Source organism: Somniosus microcephalus, chromosome 9, assembly GCF_052327205.1.
Source record: "Somniosus microcephalus isolate GS21.2 chromosome 9, FLI_Smic_1.0, whole genome shotgun sequence".
In the NCBI taxonomy this organism is placed as follows: Eukaryota; Metazoa; Chordata; class Chondrichthyes; order Squaliformes; family Somniosidae; genus Somniosus; species Somniosus microcephalus.
In genome coordinates, this window is record NC_140995.1 from 69,107,388 (window position 1) to 69,133,583 (window position 26,196).

Here is a 26,196-nt window from a genome sequence, read left to right on the forward strand (position 1 = left end):
TGAACAGTGGTAAATAAAGAAAGAAATAACTTGCATTTCTATAGCGCCTTTCACGACCTCAGGACGTCCCAAAGCGCTTTACAGGCAATGAAGTACTTTTGGAATGTAGTTACTGTTGTAATGTAGGAAAGGTGAAGGCCAGAGTTTACTGTAGCAATACATCATTACTGTATTACTATTCAACTTCAGGGTCAGGAAGCAAAAGACGTGAAGCAAAAACAGGTGTTTATTTGTAACACTTAAATATACAAACACGAACGGCAAAAGAGCAGTAGGGAATACCGAGCCTAGAAACAAATCTGCAGTAGGGTCAAAAACAGCACAACTGAACAAACACCCGATGTAGTAATCTTGTGTCCAGTATGTGCCGATCACACACTAGGTTTTACCCTTTAATAATGAATGCAAAAGCAAAGATCATTTGCAATTTCCCTCTAACTGACCTCGGCCACAGGCTAAGTTAGATGAACATTAGAACTGTGTTCCAAACCCCAGTAATCCCACAGGAGATTTGCTTGTGAGAATAAAAGTGTCTCACTTTTAGCCTTTCCACTTTTCCTACAGATATCCAACTGCCTTTACACACGCACCTGCCTTCACTTCAGACCCAGAAAACCATTATCTGCACCTGGCTTGGATTCAAATTGAATGGGCTTTGGTCCACACCGCGTGTATTGTTTCGAGAGGACAAGGCAGGTGTGCCCAGTGAAACGTTCAAAGGCAAATAAAGCCACACATGATACGGATCAATAAATACACAGAGATACTTAAAAAAGAAAGTAACGGAAGCAAGAATATTTTACGTGTATAGTTGCCCGTCTGTCAAGAAGCTCGTAAAGATGAGAGACGCCCGGTATCGCAATGGAAACAGCATCATGCATCTTTCAGCTCCTTTCTTTTCAAATACAAGATGGAGCGCACTCTGCTGCCACCAACAATTGGGTTTGAGTTGACAAATGTGCTTTGCAAGTTTGTTTGCATTCAGAATATCACTCAGTTCCAGCTTCAGCAGGCCGGCTCTGGGGAGAGAGAGCGAGCAATGCCATTACTGCTCCGTATTGCACACATGTCAGTCAGCAGTGGTCAGAAACACAATCTCCAGGGCAGTTATCAGATAGGTCCTCCTCACCTGTAACAAGACAGAAGTGACACTTTCAAGACCAAGATCAACATTTTTATTAGAGAGAACAGGTCTGTGCTGGTGTTTATGCTCTATAAAAGCCTCTTCATCTAACACTATCAATATATCCTTCTATTCCTTTCTCCCTCATGTGCTTATCTAGCTTCCCATTAAATCCATCTCTGCTATTCGCCTCAACCACTCCATGTGGTAGCGAGTTCCACATTCTCACCACTCTCTGAGTAAATATGTTTTTCCTGAATTCCCTGTTGTATTTATTAGTGACAGTCTTATATTTATGGCTCCTAGTTTTGGTTTCCCCTACAAGTGGAAAATTTCCTCTGCATCTATCCTATCAAACCCTCTCATAATCTTAAATACCTCTATCAGGTCACCCCTCAGCCTTCTCTTTTCTAGACAAAAGAGCCCCAGCCTGTTCAATCTTTCCTGATAGTTATAACCTCTCAGTTCTGGTATCATTTTTGTAAATCTTTTTTGCACCTTCTTCAGTGCCTCTATATACTTTTTATAATATGGAGACCAGATCTGTTCACAGTACTCCAAGTGTGGTCTAACCAAGATTCTACACAAGCTTAACATAACTTCTCTGCTTTTCAATTCTATCCACTGGAAATGAACCCCAATGCATTGTTGGAAGAGTGAAGCTGGGTGTGAAAGAGGGAATGGTGCCACCAGAGCAGGTGAGAAAACAATGGCCCCGATTTTCGGCTTGTGTGGGGAATGGTCGGATTTCCCCGAATGTGGGGTTTCTGACACACATAAAAAAGTGTCAGCCAGCCCCACGCAATTTTCCCTCAATTGGCCAATTAATTCCCAGCATGTGGGAAGCCTTGCTAATTGTCTAAATCGAGTCAGAAATCCCCACAGTATGATGTCATCATTCGTGGTGCTTTCAAGGTCCATGGCAAGCACTGCATCCTCTGAAGGCTTCCAAATGAACCATACAGGATGGCAGAGGAGCCTGCAGCAGCTGTGGACAGTGCCAGACCCCGAGCTGCCTTCAAATTCGACGAGGCTTCACTGCAGGCATTATTGGATGGGGTTAGGGCCCACAGGGAGGTCCTCTTCCCTAGGTCAGGGAGGAAGAGGCCTCCCACTGAGACCAATGCTGCATGGATGCAGGTGTCAGCAGATGCCAACTCGCTGGGAGTCACCAGAGGAACCTTGGCATTACATCTGTAACTCCTTCCTTTACTCCCCCACAGTACCATCCAGAGCCCCCGTCCTCACTGTGGAGGAGGAAGAGGCTGTGCAGCCAGACTCCTCAGAGGAAGCTCCAACCTCGGAGGGTGCAGCATCAGCAGAAGTAAGCGCACCCAGCACCAGCGCAGACACTCACACCTCGGGGGGACCTTCGGGACATAGAGTGTTGTCACCTCGTGTTTCACAGCTCACAAGTGAGCCTCAGCAGATTCTGGAGACAGGGACAGCAGTGGAGAGTCCTCATCGGAGGGCGCAGGGCTCTGCCAGCTCAGCTGCGCTGCATCTCGACCCTCTGCCTCTGGGTCCATCCGCAAGAGAAGAGGTGATGGATCTCCATGCACAGATGCAGGAGTCTCTGGCAGGTTTTGTCTCCAGGGTCGCTGCGAGTGTGGAGCGAATGGAGGAGTCCATAGCGACCATGAGCAGAGCCTTTGTGGAGTCATTGGCGCATGAACGCAGCACCATGGAAAGGTTGGCAACCTCCATGGAGGAGATAACTCGCCAGCATACGGAAAACATGGTGAGTGCTCATAAGAGAATGACATCTCTTGAGGAGCGTTGGCCATCTGTTAAACAGAGAAACCAGATCTTCATGGAAGTCCTTCTGAGTAGGACTGCCAGTGCAGAAACGGGTCCCACTGGCCTCCTAAAGCGCAGCAAGGTGCTCTCAAGCCACTTCCAAGCACTGGCCCCTTCTGGCGTGAGCAGCAGCCTGGTGCTCCTGGTAATCATCCTGCTGTTCCTGGTTCTGCTGCTGCCACCTCTGCTGTTGGAGATCCTCTAATGCCAGGAAGGGAAGGTGCCAAAGGCCTCCCATGCTTCTAGCAGATGCCTCGGTTGAGGAGGTCCTGAGTTAGGGTGGTGAGAGGGGCTTCCCAGGAGCTCACACTGATGAAGTGTGTGAGGCTCCAACTTTCTGCAGCTGCTCCTAAGGCTTCAAATAGTTCCCCCAAGCCTTGATCAACAAGGTCCTGCAGCCTGCAAATGCTGCCTCTTTAAATCTCTTCAGCCCTCAGCGACCTGCTGCTGCAAGCAAGCAAGCCAGCTGTTTTCACGCCAGCTCTCATTGGCGGGGTTCCCCGCAGGCGGGTTTCAGGTGGGGAAAGCCCCAAAGTCGCAACGGCACGGGAAAATCCACTTCAACAAGCAGATAATTGCTTGTTAGTGCTCCGACGAGCAGTCCCGCCAGCAGCGGGCGGGACTGAAGCGGGGCGCGTGGAAACGGCATTCCTAAAGTCGGATGGGGCGGGGAATCAGGCGGGGGGGGGGGGCCGCGACCCGCTTTTTCCGCGATTTTTGGACCACGGCCGCATGAAAAGCCGCCCGACAGCTGCCCGAAAATCGGGGCCAATGTGTTTGGGGATAGGATCATAGAAATGGCAGATGGCAGGCGAATACAGAGACTAGTGGGGTGGAAGGTGAGGACCGGGGTACCCTGTGACGGTTGAGAGAGGGTGGGGTCAGGGCAGAAGCATTGGAAATGAACAGATCTCTGTTGACAACCTCCACCCTACAACCCTCCGAGAACTCAAGAGTTACTAGAACTCTGGCCTCCTGTGCATCCCCCACTTCCTTCTCCCCGACCATTGGCTACCATGCCTTCAGCAGCCTAGGCCTGAAGCTCTACAAAACAACAGTGGCTACATTTCAAAAAGCAATTAGTTGGTTGCAAATCGCTTAGGGACATTCTGAGGTTGTGTAAGACGCTATATAAATGGAAGTCCTTTCTTTTCTTAAAAGTACATTTAAAACATATATTAGGAAGAACACATCGCAAAGCAAGATAACTGCTTTGGAGTATTTGCCAAATACCGACAAACACCAATGTTCCCTCTAAGCTGCGCGTGGGCGCGCAGCAATCTTGAAAGTACCGCACAGGCCACTCACAAATTCTGAAATACTGTGCATTGAAAATACTGGCTGCGCACAACAACGAAATTTTAGCGGGTACATTGACAAACACAAGGGATATTAAAATGGGAGAGCCTGGGGAAGTGGGCCTTTAATGGGTTGAGGGACCTTTCCGTGACTGACTATTTTTTAATGTTCTTAAAGCATCATTTATGGGAAATCAATTCTATTAGTTAACCATATGGGTCAAAACAAATTGCTCCCTCAGCATGGGAATAAAGGAAGCATGCACTCATCTACAAACTTTTTGATGATAGGCACAGTACATTTCTACCTTGGTAGGATGTTGCACACCAAATACAGTAGAAGTATTCCCTTCTGAGATAGTTGGTCAAAATCAGTAGCTTTTCCTCAGTCTGAAAACAAGAAAATATTGTTTCAATTAACAGGCTTACTTTTCTTTAAAGAAAACAACAACCTGATCAACTCACTGCATTCCTGCACTCCAGATGTGATAACTCACTGTATTCCTACATTCCAGATGTGATAACTCACTGTATTCCTACATTCCAGATGTGCTGACTCACTGCATGCCTGCGCTCCGGATGTGATGACTCACTGCATTCCCGTGCTCCAGATGTGATGACTCACTGCATTCCTGCGCTCCGGATGTGATGACTCACTGCATTCCTGCGCTCCGGATGTGATGACTCACTGCATTCCCGTGCTCCAGATGTGATGACTCACTGCATTCCTGCGCTCCGGATGGGATGACTCACTGCATTCCTGCGCCCCAGATGTGATGACTCACTGCATGCCTGCATTCCAGATGTGATAACTCATTGTATTCCTACACCCCAGATGTAATAACGCATTGCCTTTCCCTGCTCCAGATGCAATAACGCACTGCATTCCTGTGCTCCAGATGTGATAATACACTGCCTTTCCCTGCTCCAGATGTGATAACTCACTGCAATCCTATGCATCACAGTGAGGTGAAGGGTGTAATTCTTGGCCTGGCGGCCTCAGGCAGTGTGAAATGCAGAGAGTGGGATGATGGCGATAACCAATGCAAATAATCAAGTGGTTAAAATGAATTTGCATTTCTACAGCGCCTTTCACAATCTCAGGATGTCTCGAAACATTTTACAGCCAATGAAGTACATTTGAAGTGTAATACAGGTACACTATCCCTTATCCGAAAGCCTTGGGACCAGCTGAGTTTCGGTTTTCGGAATTTTTCGGATTTCAGAAGATATTATTATAAGACTGGGAAATTTGTATTTAATATAAATTGTAAAAGTTCAGGCTACCTCTTGCGACTGTTCCGTGTCTCATTCCCCTTCCTGCTTCTCTGGAAAGCCGGATATCGGCTGACTCCTACTAAGCTGGCCTGCAAATCAGGTCGGGGGTCGGGTGGGGGCGGAGAAAAGAATATCGGACGGGCCGCGGTTCAGGTCGGGGGGGGGGGGGGGTCCGGGGTTGGGGGGGGTCGGGGTCGGGGGGGGGGGGGTCTGGGGTCGGGGTCCGGGGGGGGAGAAAAGAATATCGGACGGGCCGCGTTTCGGGTCGGGTCGGGGGGAGAAAAGAATATCTGTATTGTTGGGGTCACTCTCCCGGTACCTCCTTCACACTGCTCGGCTCGGCCTGCAATCTCCTACCCAGGAGGGAACTCTGTGACCCTCTGCCCTGCTCAGCGTAAGTCGTGCGCCACTCTGGTCATGTCGTGCGCACGACTTATGCTGAACAAAATTTTTTTCGGTTTTTAGAGGTTTTCGGAAGTTCGGATAAAGGATAGTCTACCTGTATTGCAATTATGTCCACAAGCTGCACCGAGACTGCTGGAACGATCGGGGACAGGAACCGTGGGTAGTTTTCCATTCCGCACACGACAGCACTGAGTACGACTGTCACACCCCTACCAGCCCAGGGATTGAACTGGGAAACTTCCTGGTCTGTACGGCTCATCCACCCAACGGAAATACTTGCTGAACCATTGTGGGGGTCCTAATTATTAAGAGTTTTATGGTCTTATGAGGCAGCAACCCATTTATCTACATTCCAGGCAGACCATGAAAGCATCTGGACTATTTAGCAGTTAAAATTAAACGTGCAAAGTTAACTGACCAGAAAATTCCTCAAGGTGATTTCTTAGCACTGCATATTCAATTATTACACACGATCTACAAATACAGCTTATATTACAGACTGATAAAGATAAAGTAAGAACTGTCGTACTGTCTGAAACGTTTTAAAATTTCTTTCACTCGAATCTTCTTCCTCCTCCTCTTCATCATCAACAACAGAAGTGGGTAACCAATACCAATTCTCCTGTGGGACATCTTTACCCTGTGCACGACAGTAATTGAGGACATTTAGAAAGGTATTTAATAGCTAAACAAATTTAAGTTCTCATATAATCACACATCTACATCATGAAGCCATTGTACAGTTTGGTTGCACAGTGAATGTGGGAGGAGTGCGTTGATATATCCATGTTCCTTGACATATGGTGGCATAGTGGTTAGCACTGTTGCCTCACAGCGCCAGGGACCCGGGTTCAAATCCGGCCTCGGGTGACTGTCTGTGTGGAGTTTGCACATTCTCCCCGTGTTTGCGTGGGTTTCCTCCGGGTGCTCCGGTTTCCTCCCACAGTCCAAAGATGTGTGGGTTAGGTTGATTGGCCATGATAAAAATTGGCCCTTAGTGTTAGGGGGGGATTAAATACGTGGGGTTATGGGGATAGGGCTTGGGTGGGATGGCTGTCGGTGTAGGGACCGGGTGCTAGGGTTTGGATGATCAGCCATGATCTCGTTGAATGGCGGAGCAGGCTCGAAGGGCCGAATGGCCTACTCCTGCTCCTATCTTCTATGTTTCTATGGCTGTGCTTGCACTGGCAGCAAATGGGGGGGGTCAAAGAGCTCAGGGAACTTGTTACATCTTGGTCTCTGAGGGCCAGTTGGGTCTGGGAGCCGGAGGTGGGGGGAGAAGTTTGTTTATCATGTTGGTTGGGGTTTTCATTCCCAGCATTCATGGCAACAATGAACGTCCTCTATCAAATCTACAGTCTTGCCTCCAGAGATGCAGTTTGCTTTCCCTGGCGCACCAGCATTTGCAGATCCCACCATCAGGCGGGCTGTGACGAGAGAAGCTTGAGTACAGTAAAGGAAATACAGCAGGGGTGGGGGGGAATGAGAGAAAGAAGGAGGGAAAAATACATAAATATTTTAAGTAGATAGAGACAAGGCTATGGAAAAGGAAGTGTGTAGGATTAGTAGTGGATTGCTCTAGCAACGATCCAGCACAGACACAATGGTGCTGCAAACTGTGATTTTATGGGTGGGTTGCTGTATAAAAAGACTTGCATTTGTATAGCGCCTTTCACAACCTCAGGACATCCCAAAGCGCTTTACAGCCAATGAATTACTTTGTTATTGTTGTAATGTAGGAAATGGGGCAGCCAATTTGCACACAGCAAGCTCCCACAAACAGCAATGTGATAATGACCAGACAATCTGTTTTAGTGATGTTGGTTAAGCGATCTCTTCTTCTTAGGCAGTCCCTCGGAACCGAGGATGACTTGCTTCCACATTAAAAATGAGTTTGCAGGTGACTGATGAGTCCAATGCGGGACCTACAGTCTCTGTCACAGGTGGGGCAGACGGTAGTTGAAGGGGCGGGTGGGTGGGGTGAGCAGTACGGCGTTCCGGTCTGTCACTGTTGGGGTTGTCCATGAGAGTCCTGACGTTCCAGGTCCCAAACTTCATTTTAAAGGGTGGAAGATGCCTGTGCGTGAATTCTTTTAACGTGGGGTGGCCGTTGCACACCAGCTACCACACGGGCTTGACAGAGCAAGGTCTTGGTCCAATGGCAAGGGGATCCAAGACGATTGGAGACCAGGCTCTGCTACAATGGCCTAGCACACACACACAAACATACTGCTACTGTCCTCCTCCCTCCTTCCCGCAGGTCCTCTCTGCCTGGGTTTCATCCAGGGGAACTTAAACAGCAGAAGAGAGGAGACTGGGGGGAAAAAGAGCAAAGGATGGCAACGGATGGTCAAGGATGGCAAAGGAGCTCCCTAGGGAGCTGCCAGCACAGCTCCATTCGCAATAAATATTGGCCAGGACACCAGGAAGAACTCCCCCTGCTCTTCTTCAAAATAGTGCCATGGAATATTTTACGTCGCTCTGAGATGGCAGACGAGGCAGAGGTTTGGTTTAACGTCTCATCCGAAAGATGGGTCATCATAATGAGGACGAAAAGTACTAAAAATAAGATATTTTTTCAAAATTAATCTGGAACAGTGAGATCAATTACCAGACTAAGATGTCATTAGATGCCTTCCCTACTCAGCCCTGAAAGTGAGGGTGATTCCAGTCAAAAGGCGACACCCGAATCTTAGACCCTTATCAGTTTGAATTTTCTGCAATGTCTATCCATGTGGCCTCTCAGAGCTGGATTGAATTAGTGTCAAACAGTGCTCATTTTAAATGTCTTAGATTATGCAAGTGGGCAAATCTATGGCAGATGGAGTTTCATGTGGGAAAGTATGAAGTCATCCACTTTGGATCTAAGTAAGATAAATCAGTGTATTTTCTAAATGGTGAGAAAGTAGGAACTGTAGAGGAGCAGGGAGATGTGGGAGTACAGAAATTATTAAACAACGACAACTTGTATTTATATAGCGCCTTTAACGTAGTAAAACGTGCCAAGGCACTTCACAGGAGCATTACCAAACAAAATTTAACACCAAGCCACATAAGGAGATATTAGGGCAGGTGACCAAAAGCTTGGACAGAGGTAGGTTTTAAGGAGCACCTTAAAGGAGGAGAGAGAGGCAGAGAAGTTTAGGGAGGGAATCCCAGAGCTTAGGGCCTCGGCAGCTGAAAGTACGGCCGCCAATGTTGGAGCGATGAAAATCGGGGATGCTCAAGAGGCCAGAATTGGAGGAGCACAGATATCTCGGAGGGTTGTAGGCAATGTTGCCTGTAATTCTTTTTTGGTGCCACACAGCCCCTTTAAGGGGCCGTGCAGCCCATTCAAAATACCACGCATGCGCATTTTTTTCATTGAAAAGCCGGCTGTGTGGGATCCCTGGAGCGCTGCAAGGCCGCACGGCTTAAAGGATACATTGGTTGTAGGGCTGGAGGAGGTTACAGAGATAGGGAGGGGTGAGGCCATGGAGGGATTTGAAAACAAGGATGAGAATTTTAAAATCAAGGTGTTGCCGGACCGGGAGCCAATGTATCAGCGAGCACAGGGGTGATGGGTGAACGGGACTTGGTGCGAGTTAGAATACGGGCAGCAGAGTTTTGGATGAGCTGAAGTTTATGGAGGGTGGAAGGTGGGAGACCAGCCAGGACTGTGTTGGAACAGTCAAGTCTAGAGGTAACAAAGGCATGGGTGAGGGTTTCAGCAGCAGATAAGCTGAGGCTGGGGTGGAGTCAGGCGATGTTATGGAGGTAGAAGTAGGCAGTACAAAAAGCAATCAAAAAAGCTAAAGGTACGTTGGCCTTTAGCTCAATGGAGGTAGATTACAAAGGGGAGGAAGTTGTGCTTCAGTTGTACAGAGCTTTGGTCAGAACTCAACTGGAGCAGTGCATTCAGTTCTGGACACCACACCTCAGATCTTGAGGGAGTACAGTGCAGATTCACCAAAATCAGCGGGTTAGATTATGAGGACAGCTTGCATAGACTTGGCTTGTATTCTCTTGAGTTCAGAAGATCGAGGGAGGATCTGATTGAGGTGTTTACAACGTTAAAAGGATTCAATATGAAAGATAAAGAGAAACGATTTCCTCTGGTGGGGGAATCAAGGATCAGGGGACAATCTTAAAATTAGAGCGAAGCCATTTAGTTGGGAAATTAGGAATCACTTTTTCACACAAGGGTAGTGGAAATCTGGAACTCTGTCAAAAGGTTGTCAATGCTGGGGGTCAATTGGAGCTTTCAAGACTGAGATCAATAGATTTTTGTTGGGTAAGGCTATCAAGGGATGTGGAGCAAAGATGGATAAATGGAGTTGAGATACAGATCAGCCATGATCCAATTGAATGGCTGAGCAGGCCCGAGGGGCTGAATGGCCTCCTCCTGTTCCTATGTTCCAATCATGCAGAAAGTTACAGTTAGGTTACCATCTGTGCATCTAGCTGTTGACAGGCCACCTGGCTCTTCCTTAGATCTCCTTCCATCTGAAGTTGTTCCTTTTTTTGTCTGACATGTAGCCTGGAAGGTCAGAAGGAAAAATAGCCAAGTGAAACCACCGGATGATTTTTATAAGCACAGCCGAGATTGAACAATACAAAATTAAATAACAACAACTTGCATTTATATTGCACCTTTAACTTAGTAAAATGTCCCAAGATGCTTCACAGGAGCATTAGCAAACAAAATTTGACACCGAGCCACAGAAAGAGATATTAGGACAGCTTGGTCAAAGAGGTAGGTTTTAAGGAAAATCATAAAGGAGGAAAGAGAGGTAGAGAGGTGGAGAGGTTTAGGCAGGGAATTCCAGAGCTTAGGGCCTCGGCAACAGAAGGCACGGTCACCAATGGTAGGACAATGAAAATCAGGGATGCTCAAAAGGCAGAATTGGAGGAGAGTAGAGATCTCGGAGGGTTGTAGGACTGGAGGAGTTTACAAAGATAGGGAGGGATGAGGCCATGGAGGGATTTGAAAACAAGGATGCAAATTTTAAAATCGAAGTGTTGCTAGAATGGAAGTCAATGTAGGCCAGCGAGCACAGGGGACTTGGTGCGGGTTAGGCTACGGGCAGCAGAGTTTTGGATGAGATGGGAGGCCAACCAGGGGAGGATTGGAATAGTCGAGTCTCGAGGTAACAAAGGCATTGATGAGGGTTTCAGCAGCAGATGAGCTAAGGCGGGGCGGAGACGGGTGATGTTACAGAGGTAGAAGTAGGCGGTCTTGGTGATGGAGCGGATATGGGGCTGGAAGCTCATCCCAGGGTCAAATAGGACGCCAAGGTTGCGAGCAGTCTGGTTTCATCTCAGTGGCCAGGGAGACGGATAGAAGCGGTGGCTTATGAACGGAGTTTGTGGTGGGGACCGAAGACAATGGCTTCAGTCTTCCCAATATTTATCACTTCCTGGAAAGAAGGCGATGACTCGATTTATTTTATTTTATTATTTATGTTAATTCTGTTTGTTTTAAATCAAAGAAAAAGCAAATGCAAGTGAACCAACATTGGTGACTGGAACAACCCTCCGAGATCTCTACTCTCCTCCAATTCTGCCTTTTGAGCATCCCCGATTTTCATTGTCCTACCATTGGTGACTGGAGGACTGGAATTTAGAAGAGGGAGAACGTGAATCCAAGGCTCTGTCTGTCTGATCAGATTAAAATGTAAAAGGATCCATGGTACTGCTCAAAGAAGAGCAGGGGTGTTCTCCTAGTGTCCTGACCAACATTCATCACTAAAGCAACACTGAAAACAGACCAACTGGTCATTTATCCCATTGCTGTTTGTGGGATATTGATGTGTGCAGTAGAGCTGCCACATTTGCCTATATATAATAGTCACTGCACGTCACTTTTTTTAAATGCCAAGTGCTGTGGGAGTTTTTACGGTACTGGTCTTTCTTCTGGAATTTACAGAATATTTTTCCATCACGTTAAATTATAACGCAGTAAAACTTTGTTTCAATGCTGGGCTCAGCTCAAGTGTTGAAGTCAGGGGAATGTCAGCTCATACCTCCCACCTCACGGTGACTTCAATCCGAAACCTCTTGGCTGCAGCACAGTAGACTATATGATTACAGACTTAGACCCATCCTCTTTCAGAGCATTCACAGTCAAACCACAAACAACACTGTCAGATCACAGTCAAATTACTATGTTCCTCAAAAAGACAGAAACAAACAACATAGAAACACAACCCAGTAAACTGTACAACACCAAAAAATCGTACAGATGGGCCAAAAACGACACGGAAAAATACCAGAAAACAATTAGCAATGCATCAACTCAAGCTCTCTTAGACACCTTTCTGGATAACATATACACTCACAATAAAAAAGGCGTAAACCGGGCAGTTATTAAACTAAACAATATTTTTGATAATTTGGCAACAAATGCAAACTTGAAAGCTCGCAAGAACAAACCCAAAACAAAAAACTATGAAAAATGGTTTGACCGAGATTGCCATAACATGAGGAAAAAACTTAGAAAAATATCAAACCAAAAACACAGACATCCAGAAAACGAGGAATTACGCCTTGCTTATTGTCAGACACTAACACAATACAGAAACACACTCAGAACCAAAAAAGAGCAATATATTAAGAATACACTCAGCTCCATGGAGGAATCCATTGATTCCAATTGTTTCTGGGAAAACTTGAAAACACTACACAAAAAACAACACGACGATTTGGCCATTCAAAATGGGGACACATGGGTAAACCACTTTGAAAAATTATACCAGAAAAACACACTAAGACCAGAGCAACACCAAATATGCAAAAAACTGGAAAAGCTAGAAATGGCCATAAAAGATAACCAAAACCCGCTAGACGCCATAATAACAGAAAAAGAACTTCTTGAAAAACTCAAGGACCTGCGACCAGGAAAAGCCTGCGGGACAGACGGCATACTAAACGAGACGATTAAACACACAGACAACAAAATGAAACTGGCTATCCTAAAACTCTTCAACTTGGTTCTGAGTGTCGGTTATTTCCCTGATATCTGGAACAAAGGACTCATAACGCCCATATACAAAAGTGGGGACAAAATCGACCCAAACAACTATCGAGGCATCTGCGTAAACAGTAACCTGGGGAAGGTATTCTGTAGCATCATAAACAAAAGACTTATAAACTTCCTTGAGGAGCACAATGTCTTGAGTAAAAGCCAAATTGGATTCCTGCCAAACTATAGAACATCCGATCATATCTTCACCCTACAGACCCTAATTGACAAACACGTTCACCATAACAAAAGCAAAATCTACGCATGCTTTGTAGATTTCCAGAAAGCTTTCGACTCCATCTGGCATGACGGTTTATTCCTGAAACTTATCGAAAGCGGGGTAGGAGGGAAAACATATGATGTAATTAAATCAATGTATACAAACAACAAATGTGCAGTTAAAATTGGAGACAAACAAACAAAATACTTCCCACAGGGGCGGGGGGTGACGCAGGGCTCGCCAATCTCACCGACACTCTTTAATATTTACATAAATGGATTGGCAAAACTACTTGAACAATCTACAGCACCCGGCCTCACCCTATATGAATCCAAGGTTAAATTCCTCCTCTATGCAGACGACCTGGTTCTGCTGTCACCAACTAAAGAGGGTCTACAGCAGAACCTGGACCTGCTGGAGTCGTACTGCCAGACTTGGGCCCTGACAATAAATCCCCAAAAAACCAAAGTCCTTGTGTTCCAGCAAAGATCCAGACATCAGGGACCCAAAATAAATTTCACAGTAGGAACAACCAAAATTGAACAAACCACTAACTACACATACTTGGGCTTAAAAATCAGTTCTACGGGAAACTTCAAACTGGCTGTGAATGAACTGAAAGAGAAAGCAAGAAGGGCTTTCTATGCCATCAAAAAATCAATCCAAATAGAAATCCCAATTAGCATTTGGCTCAAAGTTTTCAAATCAGTAATTGAACCAATTGCACTCTATGGCAGTGAAGTATGGGGACCGCTAACTCAACAAGAATTCGCAAAATGGGACAAACACCCAATTGAGATCCTACATGCAGAATTCTGTAAAAGTATCCTCCGGACTCAAAGGAAAACAGTAAACAATGCATGCAGGGCGGAACTAGGCCAATATCCATTAATAATCACTATCCAAAAAAGAGCCACCAAATTTTGGAACCACCTACAAATGAGCAACCCCCAATGCTATCACTACGACGCCCTGAAATGCCAAGAGCTGACCATAAAGAAGAATACCCTCAGTCAACTAGTCCTGGGACTCAGTGAAGTAACTACTAACAATACTAACAATAACCAGCCCCAGGACAGTGACAGGGTAACACAAAGAATTCGACCCAACACAATCGTCGCTAAGCAAAAGGAAAAATATCTGACATATTGGGCAGAAACAACAAAAACCCAAAGCAAACTCAATTGCTACTTGGCCCTAAACAGACAATACAACATAGCTGATTACCTGACCATGGTAAAGGATAACAAACTGAGAAGAACCTTGACAAGGTACAGACTTAGCGAACATAGCCTAGCGATCGAAAAAGGCAGACACAGGCAGACCAGGCTGCCAAGAGAAGACAGGATATGCTCTCACTGCAGTCAGGGAGTAGTGGAGACAGAGGTGCACTTCCTCACAGCCTGTGGAAAATATCAGGACATCAGGGAGAATTTCTACCAAAAATTCTCACAAATATGCCCTGAATTCAGAAATCTGAATGACAACCAAAAACTCCCATTCCTACTGGGAGAGGAGAGAAGCTGTGTAACACTGGCGGCACACTATGTTACAGCTTGCCATGAACAGAGGGACAACCAGTAAACTAAGAAATGAATATATATAAACAATGCGAATGTATATTTATACACTCAGGGATATACCTGTTTATACACTGTATGAATAGAACTGCGTTTATGTGCTCAACCATAAATGTATTTTGATGCTTTGGCAACATAAGATGTAACTTATCATGCCAATAAAGCGATTTGAATTGTGAATTGTAGGAACTGTTCCAACATTTGCTAGCATCTAGATGGACACAACAGACAGGAAGGGCATCAGTGTCCCTAAAGCCGGGGCTTGACGGGAGTCCGTGATACAATAATCAGACTCTGAATGCACCAGGGCCAATGGGCTGGGTTACCTTTGCTCACTCTGCATTTTCTTGAAGAACTGGTAAATATTGGTGGGGGGGTGGGGGGAGGAGGGAATAAAACTCTCAATAATAACTGTTATGTAAAATTGTTGAGTTAACCCTGAGCATTATAGTGACTGGAATCTGTACAATAGATGCAATGGGGGAGGGAGTTTGGAGATGAACATACATTGGCCCAGAATTTGCTGGAGCGGGGCACCCCTCTTGTGGCGAGCGCCCTGAGTTCAACTATTTTCCCTCACCCTTCAGACCATATTATTTTTGTGCTGGAAGTGCGAGCTAATAATGGTGTGGCGCGGGCAACGGGGAATCTGGGACCTTGGAGAATGATAGGACCAATAGTCTATCTCCATAACCAATGAGATTTAAGAGAGAGAAACAGTGGAACGACAGAGAAGGAAATCAGGTGAATTAGAGTCAAATCAGGTACAGAAAGAGAAATAAAGAGAGGGAAAGAAAGATTGGATTGAGAGAGAGAAAAAAAGACAGAAAGGAAAAGTAAGAAAAAACCCTCTAGGAACAATTTACCTGCAGGAATGAGACTCCACAGTTTCAACCGTTCCCTTTCTGGGTCTCCAGGGTTGAGTTTCATGTCAGGACCATAAATCAGGTCATTAACAGGGTCCTTACGATATGAAATACCAGCCTGAAACGTCTGTGGCGAGATTCATTCGTAGTTACAGCGCAAATCCAGCAATTTCTTGACACTCACGGGGAGGTTGAGGTTTCCCAGGCTAAACTTTTATAAAACACTGGTTAGGCCTCAGCTTGAGTGTTGTGTTCAATTCTGGGCACCACACTTTAAGAAGGATGTCAAGGCCTTGGAGTGGGTGCAGTGGAGAGTTACCAGAATTGTACCAGGGATGAGGGACTTCAGTTATGTGGAGAGAATGGAGAAGCTGGGATTGTTCTCCTTAGAGCAGAGAAGCTTAAGAGGAAATTTGAAGAGAGGTGTTCAAATACATGAATGGTTTTGATAAAGAGTACATAAGGAGAAACTGTTTCCATTGCTAGGAGGGTCACTAACCAGAGGACTGGCAAAAGAACCAGAGGCGACATGAGGAAACACCTTTTTTACACAGCGAGTTAGGATGATCTGGAATGCACTGCCTGAAAGGGTGGTGGAAGCAGATTCAATAATAACCTTCAAAAGGGAATTGGATAAATACTTGAAGGGAAAAAAATTACAGGGATATGGGGAAAGAGCAGGGGAGTGGGATTAATTAGATAGCTCTACCAAAGACACGGCGCAGGCACGATGGGTCAAATGCCCTCCTTCTGTGCGGTATCATTCTAACAACAATTTGTGGTGATTCACAACTCATGGCGTATCTCTTCCTCGCCACAAGTTTCTGGGTTTTTTACATGTTAATATTGGCGGGTGCCATGAACTTCTCATTATTTTCCCAGAGTAAACAACCAATACATCAAATGCTGAAAGTTATTAATATTGTTAGTTGATTAGCCATGTCCACCCTTATAGTGGAAACTGCCTACGTAAATTGTAATTATACCATCCTGCCAGTGGTGGCACTGCAGTGGCAGCACTGTTGGTCGGGTGTAATTACAGTGTGACAAGTTTACATAGACAGTTTCCATTATAAATGCGGACATAGGAATTTATAATGGAAAAAAATTATAAAAACCTTATGTCTGCACGTTATTCTTAAGATATTAAAATAGATTATTATGGTTTACAAACTGTACACTTTTTTCTTTGCTTAATTTTCAAAGTTCTACACAATCATGCTTTGCATTAAATATAGATGATTCAGGCAGCCATGTACTGTACCTATATTCATTAAGGGCAAATTCCTCTGCTTGTTTTTTCACTTGTGACATTCGTTTGCGATGCTCCGTCTTTTCTTCAGCTTTCCGCTTTTCGGCCGCCTCATGGCCAATTCCCCCACGCCCTTCAATGGTAAAACATCACTCGTTGAAACAGCCTGCATGCCAGTCAACCACATACATGGCAACGAGATTGGCAGCAATGCCTTTATAAACCAGGATGCAGCGCTGCTGTTTATTACTGGGGTAAATGATCTTTCATCTTCTTGTGCCTCAAGTACAAAAACCAAGAGGAAATTTAACACAAGGCCAATTGAGAGTCCATACTGATCATTCTTCCACAGACATCCCCCTCTGCCAACACATGTTCATCTCCTTCTTTAAGGAACATTAACTTCCTTCCCCTACCTCCCTGCTACAAAAAAATGAAACAGTGCTGTTAATTTCTCCATGAATCCCCCTTCTCAAGTTATCAATCCTCCTTTTCACGTTAAATGTGGGTGACGGACCTTCTAACTGCCTCGGTCCTATTCTCTAGACGCCCTCCCTAAAACTCTCAGTCGCTCTCCACCTTCAAGAACCTTCTCAAAACCTGTCTCTTTGACCATGTTTTTGGTTACGCCTCCTAATCTCTCCCTTTCTGGCTCTCCATCTAGTTCCCGGCGTCTGATTGTAAAGTGCCTTGCTTATATCAAATGTGCTATATGGATGCAAGTTGTTGTTGTGAAATGCTGTTCTGTGCATCTAGTTATTCCCTCCCTAAACCTCTCTATCTCTCTCTCCTCCTTTAAGATGCTCCTTAAAACCTATCTCACCTGTCCTAATATCTCCTTATGTGGCTCGGTGTCAAATTTTGTCTGATAACGTTCATGTGAAGTGCCTTGGGATATTTTTACTACGTTAAAGGCGCTATATAAATGCAAGTTGTTGTTATACCTGCGGACATCACAATAAGGCCTGCATGAAATGGGGAGAACTGCGCACAGTCACCCGAAGGTGCTAAAGTCTTCGAGGCTGAGGAATGAAGGTGGCGCCTAGACAGGATGATTCCCAATCGGCCCCTGCAGCAAGTTTCTAGTCCACTGCCATTCCAACAGCACAGAACTGCTTTGTTCTTGATCTCCGCAGCTGCCACACTGTCACAGCGTGTCTCCTGTGGCCTACTTCAAGAGGATTATCCCTAGTTCCCGTTCTCCTTCTCCTGTCAATGCCATAGTGTGATCCAAGGGTTCAGACACCAGCAGGAACCTGAGGAACATGCCAATCAACTGGACCTCCTTACCCCAGACATTGTCAATCTGCTGTCCCTACCAGTTCTGCACCGCAACTTCCCCGACTGGCAATAAACACTCGCCACGCTCACATTCCAAAGGAGCGCTCTGCTCTGCTCAATACCTGTTACTGTGTCTGGCCACACCGCTGCTCAGCCTTGGCTCCCAAGGGCACGGCTCCATCAACGCTACTGCTCCCTCCCGTTCCACTGTCTCTGATCTGTTCCCACTAATTCACCTCTGCACCCTCCTGTTTACACAGCAGCCTGCTCTTTCTCCGAGTGCTGTGCTAGAGCTTCAAACACATCACTGCAACCTGACTGGAGTAGGATACCAAAACAGGAAGAGAGTGATTCCCTAACTCCACAGCACAGTAGAATATGAAAGCATCTGGGAGCAGACGGAGGCATCGTACAAAAGGGGAGAATGGCAAACCCACCCCAGAAGAGATGTTCCAAACTATCTATGCAGCTACCTCAATCTCTCCCCTACTGCCGTCACATCCTCCTCCAACCTCCCAGCCCCTTCCTCTCTCCATTCCTGATAGAGCACCCTCCCCCAAGCTCTCACCAGGCTCATCATCTCTGTGAAACCCATCTCCTGCTCCCTCAATGCCCTCCCCACTCAGCTCCTGACCACTCAACTACTTTACCTTGCTCTGTAACTCGCGGACATTGTAAATGATGCCCTATAATACATCTGTATGATAATCTTTGGCATGGTAGATGTAGGATAAGTACTAGATCTGAATGCTTAAAACGTGAGTATCTTGCTTTTAAAATGCACATTAACACTGACTGAGGACCAGAACTGTTTAACTAAGAAAACGGAGGTCCGTCTGAAAGATCATGGTGGACTGGGCTTAACTTACCTGTTTTGATCTGGAGTGGAATGGGTTCAATAATTCCGTTCCCTGAAAAAGCAAAGATTGCACTTAGAGATTTTATCATTACTACGTCAGTTCACTCCCGAAGTTCAAGATAAAACACCGTACAAACTCTCTGCAGCTGAGTAACTTCTTCATAATTTAAAATCATACACACGCATTGCATAATTTGTAGGTGAGGCCAAAACTAGGCCATAAATATAAGATAGTCACTAATAAATCCATTAGGGAATTCAGGAGAAACTTCTTTACTCAGAGAGTGGTTAGAATGTGGAACTTGCTACCACAGGGAGTGGTTCAGGTGAATAGCATGGATACATTTAAGGGGAAGTGAGATAAGTACATGAGGGAGAAAGGAATAGGATATGTTGATATGGTAAGATGAAATAGGGTGGGAGGAGACTCGTGTGGAGCATGAACACCAGCATGGACCAGTTGGGCCGAATGGCCTGCTTCTGTGCGGTTATATTTTTATGTAGTACTACGGAACAAGACTTTAAAGAAGGAGACTTTAATAGTCATAAGAACATAAGAAATAAGAGCTGGAGTAGGCCATTTGGCCCTTCGAGCCTGCTCCGCAATTCAATAAGATCATGGCTGATCTTCTACCTCATCTCCACTTTCCTGCACTATCCCCATATCCCTTGATTCCCTTAATATCCAAAAATCTATTGATCTCTGTCTTGAACATACTCAACGACTGAGTCTCCACAGCCCTCTGGGGTAGAGAATTCCAAAGATTCACCACCCTCTAAGTGAAGAAATTTCTCCTCATTTCAGTCCTAAATGGCCAACCCCTTATTCTGGAGACTGTGACCCCTGGTTCTAGACTCCCCAGCCAGGGGAAACATCCTCCCTACATCTACCCTGTCAAGCCCTGTAAGAATTTTGTATATTTCAATGAGATCACCTCTCATTCTTCTAAACTCTAGAGAATATAGGCCTAGTCTACTCAATCTCTCCTCATAGGAAAAATCCCCCCATCCCAGGAATCAGTCTGGTGAACCTTCGTTGCCTCTATGGCAAGTATATCCTTCCTTAGGTAAGGAGACCAAAACTGTACACAATACTCCAGGTGTGGTCTCACCAGGGCCCTATATAACTGCAGTAAGACGTCTTTACTCTTATGGAAACAAAGACAGAAAATGCTGCAAACACTCAGCTGGTCAGTCAGCATCTGCGGAGAGAATGGGTGAGTTAACGCTTTGGGTGTAGAACTTTCCTGTATGACCTGCTGAGTGTTTCCTGCATTTTCTGTCTCTGATTTCCAGCATCTGCAGTGTTTTTGCTTTCCCCTTAAATAGGTGTTCAAAGTTACAAGGGGTTCTGATAGAGTAAATAAGGAGAAACTGTTTCCACTGGCAGGGTGGTCGATAACCAGAGAACACAGAATTAAGGTAATTGGCAAAAGAACCAGAGGGGAGAAGAGGAGAATTTGTTTTACGCAGTGAGTTGTTGTGATCTGGAATGCACTGTCTGAAAGGGTGGTGGAAGCAGATTCAATAATAACTTTCAAAAGGGAATTGGATAAATACTTGAAGGGGAAAATTTTGCAGGGTTCTGGGGAAAGAGCAGGTGAGTGGGACTAATTGGATAGCTCTTTCAAAGGGCCGGCACAGGCATGATAGGCCGAATGGCCTCCTTCTGTGCTGTTTCTGTGCTGTATCAGACTGTTTGCTCCTCCAGACCCATTTTTTGACTAGGCTTTCGATCACCCCTCTTGATCTCTCCCTCCATGGCTTGTCATCTTGTTGCCTCTATCCATTTCCAGTACACACTGACATTATAAATGATGCCCTATAATCCATTTGTATCACAATCTTTGGCATGGTAGATGTGGGATAAGTACTGGATTTGAATGCGTCAAACATGAGCTTTTAAACTGCACATGAACATTGACCGAGGACCAGAGCTCTTGAAGTAGAACAGCAATGGGAAACATTTAAAACAGTGCTCAACAGAGTCCAGGAAAAATATATTCCACTAAAAAACAAGAACAAGCTAAACACTTATGAGCCACCATGGATGAATAAAGCCATAAGGGAAAAATTGAGAGTAAGAAAAGAGGCATACATAAGTACATAGGCAGGGGAGTGCATGATAAAGGAAAATATGAAACAATTAGGAAGGCAAAGAGGAACTATGAAATTAAATTATCAAGGAACATAAAACAAAATAGTAAAATATTTTACAGGCACATCAATAAAAAAAGGAAGGTCAGGATAGGAATAGGGCCACTAAGGGATGGACAGGATAATACCACAGGCAGTGATAGAGAGATGGCAGAAATATTAAATAATTACTTTGTCTCAGTATTTACCAGGGAGATAGAACAGGTGGACATGACATTGGATCATGAGATTAGTAATTAAATAACTGCATTTAAAATAAAAAGAGATATATTAAATAAACTAATCAAACTCAAAGAGAAAAAAAAACCCTGGTCTGGATGGATTATATCCGCACATTTTAGGGAAGAGATAGCACAGACATTACTACACATATTTAATATTTCATTAGAAAAAGTTGTAGTGCCAGAGGACTGGTGAATAGCTAACATAATACCTATATTTAAGAAAGGAGATACAACATGTCCAGGGAACTATAGACCAGTCAGCTTAACATCGGTGGTAGAAAAAATAATGGAATCTCTACTAAAGGAGAAAATAGACGAACATTTGGAGGCCAAAAATATTATAATGAATAGTCAGCATGGATTTCAAAAGGGAAAGTATTGCTTGACCAACCTTATTTAATTTTTTGAAGAGGTAACAAGAGAGAATAGACAAGGGTAATGCAGTAGATGTAATTTATCCAGATTTTCAAAAGGCCTTCGATAAGGTACCACATAATAGACTAATGAATAAAGTCAGAGTTAAGATATGGATCAGCCATGATCTAACTGAATGGCAGAACAGCCTCGAGGGGCTGACTGGCCTACTCCTATGCTCTTGGACAAGCAGGTCAACCTGTGACGCCTATACATGTAGCAAAGCAGAAAAGACTGCTGACAAGTGAGTAATGTCATTGGTGTCCCTCCTTGGTGTTAGATCAGGGCCAGATAGGGAAACGGGACCATGGCGTACTATGGGTTAAAGTAGCTCTGTTGCTTTTGACCGCCACTTAAAATAAGCTCAGAGGCCAAATTAAAAATGTTATTAAATACTTTTATATTTAAATTGAGACTTTGGAGATCGCCAATCTAGCTGGTCCTTCCTCACTCCACTGTCTCTCGTTTGCTTACCATTATTACAGTACCTGCAGAGAACACGGCAAGTGGGCAGGAACACAGAGCTGGTATCTCCCCAGTTATCTGGTAACCCCTCTGCAAACTTAAGCTCGTCCTTATCTCTGTTTCATCCTCCAGCCCTAAAACCCGCCAAGATCTGTGCACTCCTCCAATTCTGGCCTCTTGCGCATCCCCAATTTCCATCGCTCCACCATTGGTGACCGTGCCTTCAGCTGCCTAGGCCCCAAGCTCTGAAATTCCCTCCCTAAACCTCTCGCCTCTCTTTCCTCATTTAAGACGTTTCTTAAACCCTACCTCTTTGACCAAGCTTTTGGTCACCTGTCCTAATATCTTCTTATGTGGCTCGGTGTCAAATTTTGTCTGATTACACTCCTGTGAAGTGCCTTGGAATGTTTTACTATGTATAGAAAGGCAAGTTCTTATGATCCCATGAAATAATAGGACTGCTTCAAATCCAACACAATCTACATTATTTTCAATTGCGTATTTTTGGTTGGCATACATTATAGTCAGGATTTTACCATTCACAATAGTGTACAAAAATCCTCTGAGTAAACGCTGCTCTCGGCACATACATCCCCTCAGAGAAAAATTCAAAGACAATCTAAGATGACTGGACACATACCAGCCTTGCCAAGACCACGGCCTTCTTTATAGCCCATCTTCTGAAGTAAGGCAAAGCCCTTGTTTTCACTTCCCAACGAGCTCTGCAACATGGTATCGCGCCTCTCCTTCTCCTCTTCTTTTTTGCTCAGCTGCTTGTTTTCCAATATCATTTCCAGCTCACGTTCTTTCTTAAGCATTGCTTCTTTTACTCTTCTGACCATTGCCAATCCTGGCTTGACATCTTGCCTAGGGGGACATGAATGGCACCGTTAGCTTTTATTGTCTCTGCCAGATTTCTCCCCCTTCCCATTTTTCTCGAAGACATTGACCGTCTTGCTGGGGCACGGTTTCATGGCAGTCAGTGACTCTCCAGCAGTTCCCTCAAGGAGCCATTCTTCGTGTGCATGGGCGGCCATTTGACCATGGTGTACATCTCAGCTGAGACTGACGTTCCAACACGTGCACTTCCAGCTGGTGTTGCTGGATAGTGATCGGGAGCAGGAAGCCCAGCTAATTTTCCCCTTCCTAACCCAGAGATATGGAGGACAATCGAAGCACCTCTATTGTCGTACTTGCTGCGATCATCAAACTCAGCACAGACTAGGGATGAAACTGGGACCTATCGAATCATACAATGCAGGAGGCCATTCAGCCCATTGTGCCTGTGCCAGCTCTTTGAAAGAGCTATCCAATTAATCCCATTCCTCTGCTCTTTCCCCGTAGCCCTGCAAATTTTTCCCTTCAAGTATTTATCCAATTCCTTTTTGAAAGTTACTATTGAATCTGCTTCCACCACCCTTTCAGACAGTGAATTCTAGATCATAACAACTCACTGCGTAAAAACGATTCTCATCACCCCTCTGGTTCTTTTGCCAATTACCTTAAATCTGACACTTCTGGTTATCGACCCCCCGCCAGTGGAAACAGTTTCTCCTTATTTACTCGATCAAAACCCTTTATATTTTTGAACACCTCCATCAAATCTACGCTTAACCTTCTCTGCTCTAAGGAGAACAATCCCAGCTTCTCCACATAACTGAAGTACCTCATCCCTGATACCATCAAAGGAAATCTCCTCTGCACCCTCTCCAAGGCCATGATATCCTTCCTAAAGTGTGGTGCCCAGAATTGGGCACATAGCTCCAGCTGAGGCCCAACCAGTGATTTATAAAAGGTTTAACATAACTTCCTTGGCTTTGTGGCTGAGTATTCACTGAGCCAATAATACAGCGCATCCACCTTAATTTTCAACTAACAATGGGCAATAAACGCGGCACTGTCAGCATTGCCCACATCCAGGGAACAAAAAAAGACTACATTGTCAAATTGTACGTAAAAGATCCTATGGCATTATTCAAAGAAGAGTAGGCTGCTCTCCACTGCCCTGGCCAACATTCAACCCTCAATCAACATCACTAAAAACAGCTTAACTGGTCATTTATCTGGCTGCTGCTTGTGGGAGCAAACGTTTGTCTACAAAACTACAGTGACAACATGTCAAAAATAATTCAATGCTGTGAAATACTTTGGAATGTCTGAAGATGTATAAGCCATTATATGAATGCAAGTTGGTGGGGTGGTAAATAGCGAGGATGGAAGCCTCAGGCTACAGGACGATATAGATGGGTTGGTCAGATGGGCGGAACAGTGGCAAATGGAATTTAACCCTGAAAAGTGTGAGGTGATGCATTTTGGACGGACTAACAAGGCAAGGGAATACACAATGAATGGTAACACCCAAGGAAAGACAGAGGAACCTTGGTGTGCATGTATATAGATCCCTGAAGGCAGCAGAACAGGTGGATAAGGTGGTTAAAAAGGCATATGGGATACTTGCCAGGGACCCGGGTTCGAATCCGGCCTCCTGTCTGTGTGGAGTTTGCACATTCTCCCCGTGTTTGCGTGGGTTTCCTCCGGGTGCTCCGGTTTCCTCCCACAGTCCAAAGATGTGCGGGTTAGGTTGATTGGCTATGATAAATTGACCCTTAGTGTTAGGGGGATTAAATACGTGGGGTTACGGGGATAGGGTGGGAATATGTGTTGGTGTAGGGGTTACGGGGATCGGGTGGGATATGTGTCGGCGCAGGCTCGATGGGCCGAAATGGCCTCTATCTGCACTGTGGGGTTTCTGTGATTCTGTGATTAGCCGAGGCATAGAATATAAGAGCAGGGAGGTTATGATGGAGCTGTACAAAACGCTGGTAAGGCCACAGCTGGAGTACTGTGTGCAGTTCTGTTCGCCACACTATAGGAAGGATGTGATTGCTTTGGAGAGGGTGCAGAGGAGATTTACCAGGATGTTACCTGGGCTGGAGCGCTTCAGCTATGAAGACTGGACAGGCTGGGGTTGTTTTCCTTGGAGCAGAGAAGGCGGAGGTGTACAAAATTATGAGGGGCATAGATAGGGTAGATAGAAAGGAACTTTTCCCCTTAGTAGAGGGGTCAATAACAAGGGGGCATAGATTCAAGGTAAGGGGCAGGAGGTTTAGAGGGGATTTGAGAAAGAACTTTTTCACCCAGAGGGTGGTTGGAATCTGGAACTCACTGCCTGAAAGGGTGGTAGAGGCAGGAACCCTCACAACATTCAAGAAGCATTTGGATGAGCACTTGAAATGCCATAGCATACAAGGCTACGGACCAAATGCTGGAAAATGGGATTAGATTAGACAGGGCTTGATGGCCGGCGCGGACGCGATGGGCCTCTTTCTGTGCTGTATGACTCCTTCTGCGAATTATTATATGACCAAGTATTACTGCAACCTTCAGTTCTTAACATTGTGATGGCTTGGGTTCTATTATCTTAGTTGTTAAATCAAGTAGCGTTAACAAATCTTTGTGTCTGTCTTCATCTAGGCTGCCTGTCATTTCACTCAGTGTTGTGCAGTTAGAAGCAGACAGTTTCCAATAGTTGTGGCGCCAGAGATACAAGATTAAATGTAAGAGATTTGGATTTGTAGGAGATGCTTCTGCACACAGAGAGCTGTGAGGCTATGGAATTCACTCCCAGGGTTAGTGGTCAAGGCAGAAACTGTCAACATTCAAGATTAGATTGGATAGGTGGATGAAGGAAAAGGAGAAGGATGGGGGAAATGTGACGAGGACGATTTGCTGGTGGAGAGTAAACACCTGCAGAGACCTATTTCTATGTTGTAATATTTAACATCAGCAACCACTCCGGCCAGGCCCAATTACCGGCCCCAGGCGGATGATCCGAACTCTTACTGCAAATTGACAAATGCGTCCGACATGTAGTCCTCTTCCTCCTCCTTCCGGGCCGCCATCTTCCGAGTCCGCCTCTCCTTCGACTTCGGCTAACTCCGCTGTTATTGCGCATGCGCGTGCCCAGGGGG

The 26,196-nt window shown here is 45.2% G+C and overlaps 1 protein-coding gene across 4 annotated transcripts; it reads right to left on the bottom strand.

Moving 5' to 3' along the window:
• Positions 1-208: 208 nt before the first annotated feature.
• gpatch11 (G patch domain containing 11) lies at positions 209-26,195 on the bottom strand. 4 transcript variants are annotated; one of them, XM_085996731.1, is made up of 8 exons: positions 26,069-26,177; positions 22,866-23,092; positions 18,976-19,017; positions 16,838-16,958; positions 10,333-10,423; positions 6,434-6,544; positions 4,530-4,611; positions 209-1,129 (listed from the first exon to the last, which is right to left on the bottom strand). In XM_085996731.1, the coding sequence occupies exons 1-8, from the start codon at positions 26,125-26,127 to the stop codon at positions 1,074-1,076; spliced, it is 789 nt and encodes a 262-aa protein (XP_085852857.1). In that variant the 5' UTR covers positions 26,128-26,177; the 3' UTR covers positions 209-1,073. The 4 variants fall into 4 exon arrangements, with proteins under 4 accessions (XP_085852857.1, XP_085852856.1, XP_085852858.1 ...); XM_085996730.1 differs by having other exon boundaries at positions 4,522-4,611; XM_085996732.1 differs by having other exon boundaries at positions 4,522-4,611; positions 26,039-26,125.
• Position 26,196: the final 1 nt, after the last annotated feature.